General features: G+C 43.5%; 1 protein-coding gene across 1 annotated transcript in view; it reads left to right on the top strand.

The window, feature by feature from the left end:
* Window positions 1-11,771: 11,771 nt before the first annotated feature.
* PDE6A (phosphodiesterase 6A) overlaps window positions 11,772-15,309 on the top strand; it is a gene marked incomplete at its 3' end in the record, with an annotated part of 68,741 nt that continues 65,203 nt past the window's right edge. The window contains exon 1 of the mRNA XM_082382831.1: window positions 11,772-14,898. Coding sequence (XP_082238957.1) covers window positions 14,425-14,898 — 474 coding nt within the window. The 5' untranslated portion in view covers window positions 11,772-14,424. The remainder of the gene's footprint in view (window positions 14,899-15,309) is intronic.

The raw sequence follows: 15,309 nt of genomic DNA, 5'->3' as shown, positions 1-15,309 counted from the left end.
GTTTAAAATCCTCAGTGGCTTTCCTTGACATTTACAGATAATATCAAATTTCTCCCTATGCCCCCGAAGCCCTGAATGCTCTGGGCCCCGGCCCCTTACTCCTCACGCTCCTCACGTGGCATCTCTCCCTCCCTCAGCCCTCTCCCACCCATCCTGGCCTCCTTTGCTTGCCAAGCTTGTTCTCTTCCGGACCTGAACACTTGTTCCAGTACCTGGTTTCTACTTGTCTCTCGGGTCTCAGGCTAAACCCCCAACCGCCCTTTCCTCAGCGACTTCCCTGCTAGTCACTTCCTAGCAGGTAGTCTTGATTTAATTATCTGCCACGAACTGGGCACTATCTGATATAGAGTATATGTTAATTTGTTCATTTTTCCTCTTGTACTGCCTGCGGAGGCCCACAGATGACGATAGGATAGATGGGAGTGGAAGAGGATGAAGGAAGCAACATGGTTAACTTCCTTTTCTTCCCTTTCCCATGAACTTCTTCACAGTCGTTTAAGGAACTCCCTTTCTTATCCTGAGATGAGCCTCAGATTCTGTCACCCACCAGATTCAGAACTTCCAAAGTCACAAGCCATATCAGAATCAGAACACCTGGGTTCTAATCCTGGTGCTTGTCCCTTACCACTGGGGACAAATCACTTAATCTCAATTGATGTTCTCACCTTTCCAAGGGTAATTAATGGCCCCACACTCAGAGTCCTGGAGGGGATCGAGTAAAACAATGGGTGTTAAAGTACTTTGTCAACTCCCTATAAGCTGCAAAACAAGCAGAATGACAACAGTTGACAGTTTCTGGATATTTATTTCTGGATGCACAAAACTTCACATTTATTATCTTACTTAAGCCTCACAGAAGCTTTTGAGGAGGTGCTATATTGTGAATCTCCCTTTATAGGTGAGGAAATGAGACTCAGAGATGTTAGGTGACTTGTCCAAGTTAATAAATGGCAATAGCATGATTTTAACCCAGTTACATCTGCCTGCAAAGCCCACTGTTAACCTCTACACTCCCTGCGTTAGTCAAATGTAAGAATCTATCCCCATCCTTGCATGTAACAGACACCACTAAAGACTGGCTTAATTTAATAATGGCTATCATTTTCTCTCTCTTATTCCATACTTTCTAATCTACTTTACAGATGAGGAAACTGCATCTTGGAATATTGTTATTTAACAAGGCCACTCAACTGACAAGTAGTGGATTTTGCGGTGGAACAGAGATGGGTTTTCTTACTCGTAGGTGTCAGTCATTGGTGCCTCTCTCCCTCCCAATTCAGCATCCCAGGCTGCTATTTAATGTTGTGGTCCCCCCACCTTCCCAAATACATATCCCCAGGGACCTCATAGAGCTAGACTTTGGTCTGCCACTCTACCTTACCTTCATCATGCTCCAGTTCTCTGCAGCAGGAACCTAAGGTGTGAAACAGATAGCCAAATCCCTGCTAATGGAGAGCTGGCTAAATAATAATCTGCTTTTCCTCAATAACAGTATGTCAGCAGCCAGCCAGCCAGAACCCAGATCTCTTCACCCCTCCCAACTAAGCCTGGGCATTTTCCCTCCTGTTGGTCTCAGGGTTCACAGAGGTGACTGGCAGCTGGAGGGTTACATATTGTAGCCATTACTTTGTCCCAAACTGCTTTCCAAAGAGTAACTAATGATGTGTTAACTAGGGATGTTATGGGCCAGCAAAGAAGTCATCTCAGGTGAGAGACCACTTCAGGATTCACTTCCTCAGCCCTTCCTGACTACCCACTCTTCCCAGGAAGGACAGGTCACCTCCTCTGAGACCCCATTATTGAGTGGACTGTTCCTATTTGCTATCTGGGATTCATTTCCGCTGCTATAGCTATTTTTTAATTTTTAATTTAACTTGATTTTTGGGACTTCCCTGGTGGTCCAGTGGTTAAGACTCCATGCTACCAAAGAAGGGGGTGCGGGTTCGATCCCTGGTCAGGGAACTAAGATCCCATACCCACATGCCATGTAGTGTGGCCGAAAAAAAACAAGCAAACATGATTTTTCTTAGAAATAGGTAACATGCAAGTAAACAAGTTCAAAATATCAAAGAGTTTACAATTAAAAGTAAATCTCCCTCCCACACTATCCATTCTTACCCGAGCATCCCTTTCTGGAGGCAAACACAGCATCAGTTTCCTGTGTTGCCTTCCAGGTTAGTCTGTACCAGCAGTTCTCAACTCTGGCTGCACATCAGAATCTCTTGGGGAACTTTTAAAAGATAAAGATAGGGCTTCCCTGGTGGTGCAGTGGTTGAGAATCTGCCTGCCAATGCAGGGGACACGGGTTCGAGCCCTGGTCTGGGAAGATCCCACATGCCGCGGAGCAACTAGGCCCGTGAGCCACAATTACTGAGCCTGCGCATCTGGATCCTGCACTCCACAGCAAGAGAGGACACGATAGTGAGAGGCCCGCGCACCGCGATGAAGAGCGGCCCCCGCTTGCCACAACAAGAGAAAGCCCTCGCACAGAAACGAAGACCCAACACAGCCATAAATAAAATAAATAAATAATTTAAAAAAAAAAAAAGATAAAGATATTTTGGTCTCATCCCCAGATATTATGATTGAATGGTATAGAGTGGGCTCAGGCATTGACATTTTTTAAAAGCCCTCCAGAAGATTCTAATGTACACCTAGGGCTGACAAACCAGTGATCTATGCATGTACAAGACTCCCCCAATCAATCAATCAATCTTTCTCTCTCTCTCTCTCATATATATGCTTTTTTAAAAAAATAAAATGGACACTCAATATATCCTATTCTATACTCTTAAAAATTAATAATATTAAACCTTGAAAATTGTTCCATCTCAGTGCATAAAGAGCTTCTTTATGGCTATCTACTGCTAAGTAACAAATCACTCCAAAACTTAGTGGCTTAAAACAACAATAATCATTTTGTTATTTCTCATGTTATGATAATCTCATGTTATTATAATATTATAATAATAATAATAAAATATATTTTGTTATTAGAAATTTGGTAAGAGCTTTAATGGGTGATTTTGGCTTGGGTCTCTCATAGAGCTATAGTCAGATAGTGGCTAGAGTGGGGACAGTGGGGATGGGGCTGAAGCAGTTGAAGGCCGTCTGGACATCTCTCTTCATGTAGTCTCAGGGCCTCTCCCTGTGTCTCTCTCTGTGGGCTAGTTTGGCCTTCCTCACCCATGGCAGTTTCAGGGCAGTCTGTACTTAAAAGACCTCCGAAGGTTTCAAGAGTTCCAGCAAGCTATAGCCTTTTAGGATCTAGCCTCAAAAGTCACATACTTGCAAGTCTCAATGGGAGAGGTGTCAAAGTCACATTGTAAGAGGGACTTGTGGGGTGGGAAATATCACTGTGGCTATCTTTGGCCATAGCAGCTGCATGGTATCCCACTCTTTGGGGGAACCATCATTTATTTAAGCATTGACAGACATTTATATTGTTTCCATTCTTTTTAATATTACAAATAGTGCTTTGGGACTTCCCTGGTGGCGCAGTGGTTAAGAATCTGCCTGCCAATGCGGGGGACACAGGTTCGAGCCCTGGTCGGGGAAGATTCCACATGCCGCGGAGCAACTAAGCCTGTGCGCCACAACTACTGAGCCTGCGCTCTAGAGCCCATGAGCCACAACTACTGAGCTCATGTGCCACAGCTACGGAAGCCCACACAGCTAGAGCCCGTGCTCCACAACAAGAGAAGCCACCGCAATGAGAAGCCCGCGCACCTCAACAAAGAGTAGCCCCCGCTCGCCGCAACTATAGAAAGCCTGTGCGCAGCAACAAAGACCCAACACAGCCAAAAATTAAAATTAATTAATTAATTATTTTTAAAAAAACAAATAGTGCTTTGAACAATTGTAGGTATTTTTTCTCTGCCCCCTCTCCCCCAATTCCTAAAGGGGGCTTGGCCCTTCTTTTTTTCTTTTTTTTATTTAATCTATTTATTTATTTATTTTTGGCTGCGTTGGGTCTTCGTTGCTGCGCAAGGGCTTTCTCTAGTTGCGGCGAGCGGTGGCTACTCTTTGTTGCGGTGCACAGGCTTCTCATTCCGGTGGCTTCTCTTGCTGCGGAGCACGGGCTCTAGGAGCGTGGGCTTCAGTAGTTGTGGCTTGTGGGCTCTAGAGCACAGGCTCAGTAGTTGTGGCACATGGGCTTAGTTGCTCCACGGCATGTGGGATCTTCCCAGACCAGGACTCAAACCCGTGTCCCCTACATTGGCAGATGGATTCTTAACCACTGCACCAGCAGGGAAGTCCTTGATTTGGCCCTTCTTGATCACTTGCCTCTCAGGGCTGCTCTGTGGCAGGGCAGGAAGTAACTATCCTCAGACTCAAGAAGAGATCCCCTCTTCCTTTTGGCCTTTGACGGAAATTAGACTGAATTGCCTCAGAGAGGGAAAGAATGGAGGGCCAGGAGTCAGGGGGAAAGGAGATTTTTGAACGCTTCCCCCATGAGGGCTAGGCTTTGCAGGATCTTTGAGTGGCAAGGACCTGGGCCTCTTCCTGCCCTGGAGATGTGGGAGGGTTTGCCACATGGGTGACTGTTGGTGGCTCTGGGAGCCTGGAGCCACAGCAAGAACCTTGGAACCCTGGCAACGAGCAGGACTGTTTCAGGGGCCTCATCAGCTTGGACGAGGGGCACATTTGTGGTAGTAGGATGGACCAAATAAAGGTTACAGGGCTTTTCTCCGGCTGGACTGAGTTAGACCAACAGGCCTTCACGTGACCCTGGGGCGGGGCAATGGTCACAGTAATTATTGGGATCGGATATCCTGTCAGCACCGTGGGATGGGGGCTTGGAACATATAAAATTTGATTTGGAGAAAGAAAAGAAATGTGACTCTTACACCTGGGGTAAAGCAGTACAAGTCACCCTTGCTATAATATTTAGGTACAGAAAGTGATCTGTTAGTTGACGTTTCATGGCGATCACAAGCCCTGGCATCCCAGATTTGTTCTTTCAGGATTACGAGCTAGGTGCTGTGGGACATAGCCATTCAAAATGGAACATGACCTTTGTGCTAAAATATTGACTTCTCAATATTTCTTTACTTAAACTCTTATATCTTTTGGATAGCCAGGACATCATCTTAAAAGATTAGTAGCTGAAGTTGTTCTTTCTGGCCATGTTTTTTATTAAGAAGATAAGAAAATAAGCAAGTGTACAAAGATTTAACAAATATTCATTAAGAATATCAAAAAAAAAATAGAAGCAGCCTAAATAACCAAGAGTTAGAAATATATTAAATAAATTATGGTTACAGTCGCCCAATGGAAGGCTATGAGGCCATTAAAAATCATGTGGTGGGCTTCCCTGGTGGCGCAGTGGTTGAGAATCTGCCTGCCGGTGCAGGGGACATGGTTTCGAGCCCTGGTCTGGGAAGATCCCACATGCCGCGGAGCAACTAGGCCCGTGAGCCACAACTACTGAGCCTGCGTGTCTGGAGCCTGTGCTCCCAACAGAGGCCGTGATAGTGAGAAGCCCACGCACCGCGATGAAGAGTGGCCCCCGCTTGCCACAACTAGAGAAAGCCCTTGCACAGAAACGAGGACCCAACACAGCCAAAAATAAATAAATAAATTTAAAAAAAAATTCATGTGGTAATGGAATATTTAATGGCACAGATATTTACATATATTGTTAAACAAACAAAATATATATTGCACAACCACAGTTTTGCTTTAAAAATTATATTTATATGATTGGGAAAGAAGGATATATATCAAAATGTTCCTCTGGATGGTAACTGTTATGTGCTTTTTGTTTACCTGTATTTTCTCAATTTTCTACAACACAATGATATATTACTTTATAAAAAGAAAAATAATAAAAATAGGAAAATAATTATATTTGCATTACTTCCGCTTTCTACCGAATATCACTGCTTCATACTCAGCTTACATTATCATTATTAATGACTACATTTATTGAGAACTGGCCACGAACCAAGTTCTGTACATATACTGCCTCTAAGCCTCACAACAGTTCTATAAAATAAGTATCATTATTATCCACAATTTGAGACCAGAGATTAAGAAATTAACCCAATGTAAAAGTTTGAATTACAGGAAGAGGATTCAAACTCAGTTCACTCTGGTGCTAAAGCCCAAGGATACCCTCCTGCCTGTTGCGTTTCTCCTTACTACTGTGGTTACAAAGTATGTATTTAGGACTTAACTATACCTGACTTTTCAGGATTCCCCAAGCTCCTGACTGTTTCTGAATCACAGATTGCTTTCAGAATCCAGCCTTTAGAAAAATGACGTAAAGGTTAAAATGCACCTAAGGAGAAACTTTTACATGGCTCATCCATCACCCAGGTTAGATCATCAAAGTAAAACAAGAGAACTTCACAGACTAGCCATGCTCCAGAGACAGACTCAACAGGAAACCCAAGTAGCTGAATAAAATCACAAAGTCAACAGGTGGCCGGACACTTAGGAACTGACATCAACTCTAGGTCAAGGTAAGAACAAATGAAATATGGGAGAGAGCCAAGGTTAAGCATAAAATGAGGGCAGAGCCCAACAAAATGAGGGTGGAGGCTGTCCCATCAGTTCTAAGGGCTAGCTGGTGCGCCCAGAGAAACTCTTCCCTTCTGTGGCTTCACAGAGGACGTGGGGTTTGGCAAGCCAGAGGTGAAAGTCCTCTGATCAGGAAGTGGAGGCTAAATCAACATGTAACGCCGGTGAAATGTACTGAAGGGGGACACTCAATGCCCAGTGACATGCAAATTACCCAGGTTTGCAGCACTGTTTCTCAGGTCTCCTCTCCCAGTCAGTCAATGTGCCTTCCACACCTTCTTTTTTTTTTTTCTTTAACATCTTTATTGGAGTATAATTGCTTTACAATGTTGTGTTAGTTCCTGCTTTATAACAAAGTGAATCAGCTATACATATACACATATCCCCATAACCCCTACCTCTTGCGTCTCCCTCCCACCCTCCCTATTCCACCCCTCTAGGTGGTCACAAAGCACTGAGCTGATCTCCCTGTGCTATGCAGCTTCTTCCCACTAGCTATCTATTTTACATTTGGTAGTGTATATATGTCCATGCCACTCTCTCACTTTGTCCCAGCTTACCCTTCCCTCTCCCCATGTCCTCAAGTCCATTCTCTACATCTGTGTCTTTATTCCTGTCCTGCCCCTAGGTTCTTCAGAACCTTTTTTTTTTTTTTTTTTTTTTACATTCCATATATATGTGTTAGCATATGGTATTTGTTTTTCTCTTTCTGACTTACTTCACTCTGTATGACAGACTCTAGGGTCCATCCACCTCACTACAAATAACTCAATTTTGTTTCTTTTTATGGCTGAGTAATATTCCATTGTATATATGTGCCACATCTTCTTTATCCATTCATCTGTCGATGGACACTTAGGTTGCTTCCATGTCCTGGCTATTGTAAATAGTGCTGCAATGAACATTGTGGTACATGACTCTTTTTGAATGATGGTTTTCTCAGGGTATATGCCCAGTAGTGGGATTGCTGGGTCATACGGTAGTTCTATTTTTAGTTTTTTAAGGAACCTCCATACTGTTCTCCATAGTGACTGTATTAATTTACATTCCCACCAACAGTGCAAGAGGGTTCTCTTTTCTCCACACCCTCTCTAGCATTTATTGTTTGTAGATTTTTTGATGATGGCCATTCTGACCGGTGTGACGTGATACCTCATTGTGGTTTTGATTTGCATTTCTCTAATGATTAGTATACAATGGAGAAAAGACAACCTCTTCAATAATCGGTGCTGGGAAAACTGGATAGCTACATGTAAAAGAATGAAATTAGAACACTTCTTAACACCATACACAAAAATAAACTCAAAATGGGTTAAAGACCTAAATTTAAGGCCAGACACTATAAAACTCTTAGAGGAAAACATAGGCAGAACACTCTGTGACATAAATCACAGCAAGATCCTTTTTGACCCACCTCCTAGAGAAATGGAAATAAAAACAAAAATAAACAAATGGGACCTAATGAAACTTAAAAGCTTTTGCACAGCAAATGAAACCGTAAACAAGACGAAAAGACAACCCCAGAATGGGAGAAAATATTTGCAAATGAAGCAACTGACAAAGGATTAATCTCCAAAATATACAAGCAGCTCATGTAGCTCAATATCAAAAAAAGAAACAACCCAATCCAAAAATGGGCAGAAGACTTAAATAGACATTTCTCCAAAGAAGATATACAGATTGCCAACAAACACATGAAAGGATGTTCAACATTACACCTTCTTCTTGCTTCTATGCCCACACCCTTCCCTCCATTCTCTCAGTCCCCATCCTAGGCCAGTTCCTCATTCCTCTGGGAAAATTACAAATCAACTATACTCCAGTAAAGATTATTAAAAAAAAATTGTAACAGCTTCCTTATTGATTGACTAGATTCATCTTCCTATTTAAATACTGATGTTTGAATCCTCTTTGCCTTGTCCTGGGCTTACCTACCTTCTATGACAGGGACTTTGCTATCTTTAAGGTAATCCAGTTAATCTTAGATAGTTATGATAACTAATAATGATTGAATGACTACTATTAAATTGAACAGTATGAAACTGCTGTCCCTGTAGGAGAAAAATAGTCAAAGAGGGGCAATTTCATATGGTTCAACTTAACATGCACTGGGTGCATAGCTGTGCACTGTACAATATATTATCTCATTTAATCTCCACAACCGCCATGTAAAAGAACTCTAATTTTACAGCTAAGCAAAGTGAGGTCCAGGGAAACTGAATAATTTACACACCACCTCTTAAGCACTATGGGTATTGCTTTTTTTTTTTTTTTTTTTGGCCTCGCTCTGAGGCGATCTTAGTTCTCCAACCAGGGATCAAACTCAGGGCCCTGGAAGTGATAGCGCCAAGTCCTAACCACTGGACCACCAGGGAATTCCCGGGTGTTGCCTTCTTATAATAATTTCTGTCTCAACCTGCTGGCTTGTCTGGCTCCCTGGATCCTCCTTGAACAAGCTGGCACACTCCACCCACGACAGCCTTTCAAAGCTTCCTCCTACTTGAACATACTCGGTTCTCTCACCATTGATATTAACAGGAGTGATGAACAGTTGGGGGCCTGTGGAGACCTCTTCACCCAGCACTGGGATTTGTGGCGGCCACTGATATGCTAACCAGCCCACTCCCATTCAAGCAGGTCCTGAATTTCCAAAAAGGTGCCTCACAAAACACCTTTCCACAAATACCTCTCCTTCACCCAGCTGATTCCTTGCTGTGTCCTATTTCTTTCCTTTATTCCCCCTCTTTACCTCCAAACTCAGAGTCTTAAAATCACCTGTGGACCTAGCAGTTCCACTCGTGGGTATATACTCAAAAGAATTGAAAACACATGTCCACACAAAGACTTGTACACAAATGCTCATAACAGCCCCAAAGTGAAAACAACCTAAATGCCCATCAACTAATAAATGGGTAAACAAAATGTGGTATATCTATAAAATGGAACATTATTCAGCCATAAAAAAGAATGAAGTTCTGATACATGCTGCAATATGGATGAACCTTGAAAACATTATGCTAAGTGAAAGTAGTCAGACACAACATGTCACATAGTGTATAATTCTATTCATATGAAATGTCCAGAATAGGTAAATCCATAGAGAGAGAAAGTAGAGTAGTGGCCACCAGAGGATGAGAAAACAGATTAGTGGTGGCACAACATAACGAATATACCAAAACCCACTGAATTATATACTTTAAAAAGATGAATTTCCCAGGCGGTCCAATGGTTAGGACTCCAAGCTCCCACTGCAGAGGGCACGGGTTTGCTCCCTGATTGGGGAAATAAGAGCCCGCATGCGGTGTGGCACAGCCAAAAAAAAAAGATGAATTTTTATGTAATGTGAATTATATCTCAATTAAAAGAATATTTTAAAATCACCTATGATTTGAGTCACCTAACTTTTCAAAGCTTTTCAGTTTTCTTATCTGTGAATGTAGATCTTAGAGTAGAGATTATGCTAAATAAATAGTTCCAACTATGCTTCCGGGAGGATCCTTTGGCAAGGCTTGTGGTCAGGAACAGAGAAGTCAGCCATTCCCGGTCAGCCCTGCCTCACTCTCAGCCCATCTGGAGTCATGCAATCAGGAGTGTTAGAGATATGTTATTCAACCCTCTTGTTTTGTTCTTAGGAAAATCAGCAAAGCCTTGAGAGAGGACAGGACTTTTTTCAAGGTCATAGAATGAGTCAGTGGCATTGTTGGGTCTACAATCCTGTTTTCTTTTTTCTAGTAGAACATGTTCTGTAGGTCTGGACTACAGAAAGCACTCTCTCCTACCCATACCGGTAGCCCCTGCTTCCAGTGAAAGAAGCTTCAAATTTCTTCCACTGACATCTGAAATCAGGCCCATTGAACAGGCATGTTAGGAGGTGACCTGCTACAAATACCAGCTTATCTGTACCTACCCAATAATTAGGACTGAAATTTTTTAGCAGGTTTGACTGTCTCATTCTGGCATATTGAAAAATGAGGTAAAAGTAGATTTCCTGCAAAACAGTTGCTTATATTCCCAGCCAGAACAAAGCCTGGTGGGCATATTATGGGAAAGGACCTGGGCTGGGCTCTTTTGGAGGTTTTTTAAAAGAGGTAAAGTTTTACCCCTATTCTCGAAGAGGTTGAGTTTGGTGAGAGTACAAATATGTAGAAATAACACAGCCTAGAATGTAGAAACTCCCACTGAAATGGAAGCAAACCAATAGTTTGGGGTTCTAAGTAAGAAAAGTCTAACTGGAGCACCAAAGAATCCATGGAGGGAATGGCATTTGGACTGGGTAGCACGGGACAGGCTGAGGGCACAGAAAGAATGAAGGGGCAAAAGCCAGAGAGAATGAGAAACACTAGGGTGGAGCTTAGAGTATGTGTAGAGAAACTGTGCAAAACAAAGTAAGAAGGAATACTGGGGCCAAATTTTGGAGTGCTCTTAATGCCAGGATTAAGAAAGACTGCTCAATTTTTGAGGGGTGGGGTAGGGGTAAGAACAGCTTCATGCACTCTGATACAGCCTTGGAGAGCAAAATTTGCATTATTTGTCCAAACACTTAGACAGCTGCAAGCTCTTTGGGCCTGGGATTTCACTTCTGGATGTTTTCACTAAGAAATATGAGTGTTCATTACAGCATTATTTACAATACTAGAAAATTAGAAACAACATAAATATCTAACTGTGGAGCAGTGGTTCTCAACAGGAGTGATTTGACCCCCAGGGGACATTTGGAAACATCTGGGGACATTTTTGATTGCCACGACTTGAAGGGAGGTGCTACTGGCATCTAGTGGGTAGAGGCCGGGGTGCTCTACTACAATGTACAGGACAGCTTCCCACAACAAAGAATTATTGAGCCCAAAATGTCACTATGGGGACTTCCCTGGTGGCGCAGTGGTTAAGAATCCACCTGCCAATGGGGGACACGGGTTCGAACCCTGGTCCAGGAAGATCCCACGTGCCGCGGAGCAACTAAGCCCGTGAGCCACAACTGCTGACCCCGTGTGCCACAACTACTGAAGCCCACGTGCCTAGAGCCGGTGCTCCGCAACAAGAGAAGTCGCCGCAATGAGAAGCCCGAGCACCGCAACGAAGAGTAGCCCCCGCTCGCTGCAACTAGAGAAAGCCTGCGCGCAGCAACGAAGACCCAACGCAGCCATAAATAAATAAATAAATAAATTTATTTTTAAAAATTGTCACTATGCCAAGGTTGAGAATATATATATATATATATATATATACAAAACATATATATATATATATTCTCCAGGAAAATATTTTAAAATATACAAAGAATATTGGTAATGGTAATATCTGGGATTATGTTTGATTTCAATTTTTTCCTTTGTGACTTCCTGTATTTTCTAAATTTTAATCAAGAATATACAGCACTTTGTACTAGCCAGGGCTCTCCAGACAATTGGCTCATGTGGTTATAGAGGTCGAGAAGTCCCACAATCTTCTGTCTGCAAGCTGGAGAGCCAGGAAAGTCGGTAGTATAATTCAGTCTGAGTCCAAGCGCTGAAGGTTTAAGTCTTGGTCTGAGTCCAAGAACCAGGAGTGCCATGTCCAAGGGCAGGAGAAGATGGCTGTCCCAGCTCAAGCACAGGGCCAATTCACCCTTCCCACACATTTTTGTTCTATTCAGTCTCTTGGTGGGTTGGGGGATGCCCACCTATGGTGGTGAGTGTGAAATTCATTACCTTGTCTACTGACTGAAATGCTAATCTCTTCTGGAAACACCCTCAATGACAAACCCAGAAGTAATGTTTTACCAGCTATCTGGGCATCCCTTAGCCCAGTTGACACATAAAATGAACCATCACGAACATAATTTAAACCACATTACTAAGTATCAAGAATTATGCCAGGCAGCCTTGCAAAGCCTCGGGAATCATCCCTGAGAGGTGCCTGCCCTCACTGGAGCTCACAGTATAGACGAGAAGACACATAATAAACAAGGAAACAAAAAGCAAGCAAAATACATTTTAATAGTAATAAAGAAATAAATGGATGACAAGACAGGCAGGAATTGGGGAGGGGGTGGTTGAGATAAGACAGCTTCAGGTGACTAGCACGAGCTGAAACCTTGACGCTGAAGGGCTGGCGAGCTGGGGAAGTGCATTCCAGACAGAGGGCTCACGTTAGTTATGGCGGGTGTGTTTGGAAAAGTTGCTGCCGTGGTCCGCCAGACCAAGGGGTCACGTGTGTACACAGTGCTGAATGGGCACAGTATATTTATTACACTCTACAATAAAGGAAGTAATCTACTTTCCACTGAAGTTCATTTACACAGTTCAAAGTGCCAGCCACAGTCTATGATCCTGCATGCCACAGTGTTTACAACACAGACATGCCAGGCTCTCGCATATATATCCATAGTAACTGAAGTGTATTTCATTCAGGAAAAAAGTGCTCTTCTCTTCCTGCCCTAGTGGGTTCGGAGAGACACTCCAATGAGGATTCTGGTATTTTGAGATTCACTGGAGCTGATAACATCCATACTATTGTGTGCCTTTCTGACTGACAACCCAAGAAGGTACAGGTTGTAGCCAGAAAAAAGCACTTTAAAATGTCAAAAGAAAGATCAGGGGGTTGAAGGAAAATAGATTGGAAAGTTAAGCCTCTACGGAAAGGAGAGAAATGAAAATGTTAACTAAAGGTTACCTCTGAGTGGCAGGATTATGGGTGACTTTAATGGTCTTCTTTGTGTATTTTCTACAGTAAACATGTATTTTGTAGAAGAAGAAAAAACTATGAAAGGTATTGTTTTTATTTTATTTTTAAAATTTTTTTATTTTTTATTTTTTAAAGGGAACTTTATTTTTGTTTATTTATTTATTTATTTATTTATTTATTTATTTATTTATGGCTGTGTTGGGTCTTCATTGCTGCGCAGGCTTTCTCTAGTTGTGGCGAGCGGGGGCCACTGTTCATTGTGGTGTGCAGGCTTCTCATTGCGGTGGCTTCTCTTGTTGTGGAGCACGGGCTCTAGGTACACGGGCTTCAGTAGCTGTGGCATGAGGGCTCAGTAGTTGTGGTGCATGGGCTTAGCTGCTCCGTGGCATGTGGGATCTTCCCAGACCAGAGCTCGAACCCGTGTCCCCTGCATTGGCAGGCAGAATCTTAACCACTGCCCGAAAGGTGTTGTTTTTATAAAGGTGTTGTTTTTATAAAGGTCTTTCAAATTCTGAAATCAGAGAATTGTTGAAATCTAAAACTGGGAGAGGCTATGATGTGGAGATTGTGAAATCAGGGCCCATAACGTACACAAGGGAAGCAGGCTGAGTGGTGAGTCTTCAGAGTGAAGCCCTGTACTGGGGAGGCCCTGGGGAAGGGGGTGCAGAAGAGTGGGGCCAGAGGACAGGAGGTGGGTGGGCAGTCCCTCTCAGCTCTAGCCATTCCTGCCACGGAGGAATTGGACACAGAGTTGACTCTCCAAGAGAAGCCAAACGGATCTCTCAAACAGTAAATGTAGGCTTCCACGTCGAATGTTGAAGAAAAATACCATACGGGGCAGAGAAGGCATGTCTATAACAGTCTGATGTCTTGTGCCGCCAGTTTGCAGCCTCTGTTTCAGTGCTTTCTTTTAGTTGAGCCCACCTCCTGCCGTGTGCAGAAACCTCTTCTCCTGTTAGAAGACCAAGGTGAAAAGAAAGCTCTCACCTTCTCCCATCTGGGGCCCAGAAGCATCTGGAACACCCTGATCCTCATAATCCTTGTTCTGAGGAAATATTAATGATTTAATCTCCCAAGCTCACTCTCTCTCCTCTGCAGCCACACCAGTGAGATTCACAGACAAGACCCAGAGAAGTCTGGGTTGGAGCAGAACTCATCCTGACTCAGTTTTGTCACAAAAAAAGAGGCCAGCCTCAGCCCCCTCCACAGAAATAGGCAGTAGAATTCCCAGCCATGGGCGAGGTGACGGCGGAGGAGGTGGAGAAGTTCCTGGACTCCAATGTCGGCTTTGCCAAAAAGTACTACAACCTCCGCTATCGGGCCAAGGTCATCTCGGACCTCCTGGGGCCCAGGGAGGCAGCCGTGGACTTCAGCAACTACCACTCGCTGAGCAGCGTGGAGGAGAGTGAAATCATCTTCGACCTCCTGCGGGACTTTCAGGAGAATTTGCAGGCCGAGAAATGCATCTTCAACGTCATGAAGAAGCTGTGTTTCCTCCTGCAGGCAGACCGCATGAGCCTGTTCATGTACAGGGCCCGAAATGGCATTGCGGAGCTGGCCACCCGGCTCTTCAACGTCCACAAGGATGCTGTCCTCGAGGAGTGCCTGGTGGTGCCCGACTCGGAGATCGTGTTCCCCCTGGACATGGGAGTGGTGGGCCACGTCGCACTCTCTAAAAAGGTCGTGAACGTCCCCAACACAGAGGAGGTAACCTCTTTGCCATGAGAGGGAGGGCAGGGACGCATTATTCCATGGGGGTTCTGGGGTGCAAGTGGGATGGGGAGCTGCTAGCCACGAAGACTGGGCTGGTGACAACTTGGCACTTTTCTTTCTTTCTTTACTTGTTTACTGATAACTTTCTATTTTGAAAAAAATAATCAAATTTAGAAGAGTTCAAAAATAATACCAAGAACTGTATATCTTTCATCCAAATTCACCAACTGTTCACAACTTACCACATTTGCTTTATGTCTCCATTTTTTCTGACCCATTTGGAAGTCAACATATCCTTTTAACCACAGGTACTTTGCTGTGTATTTCCAGAACAAGGACATTTCTTACATATCCAAAGTACAATGATCAAATTCAGGAAATGTGACACTGATACAATACTATTAT

This window comes from Balaenoptera borealis (genome assembly GCF_965194805.1).
Source record: "Balaenoptera borealis genome assembly, chromosome: 2".
Classification (NCBI taxonomy): Eukaryota; Metazoa; Chordata; class Mammalia; order Artiodactyla; family Balaenopteridae; genus Balaenoptera; species Balaenoptera borealis.
The sequence above is the reverse complement of the archived record's forward strand: the minus strand, read 5'-3'. Positions and strand labels throughout refer to the sequence as shown.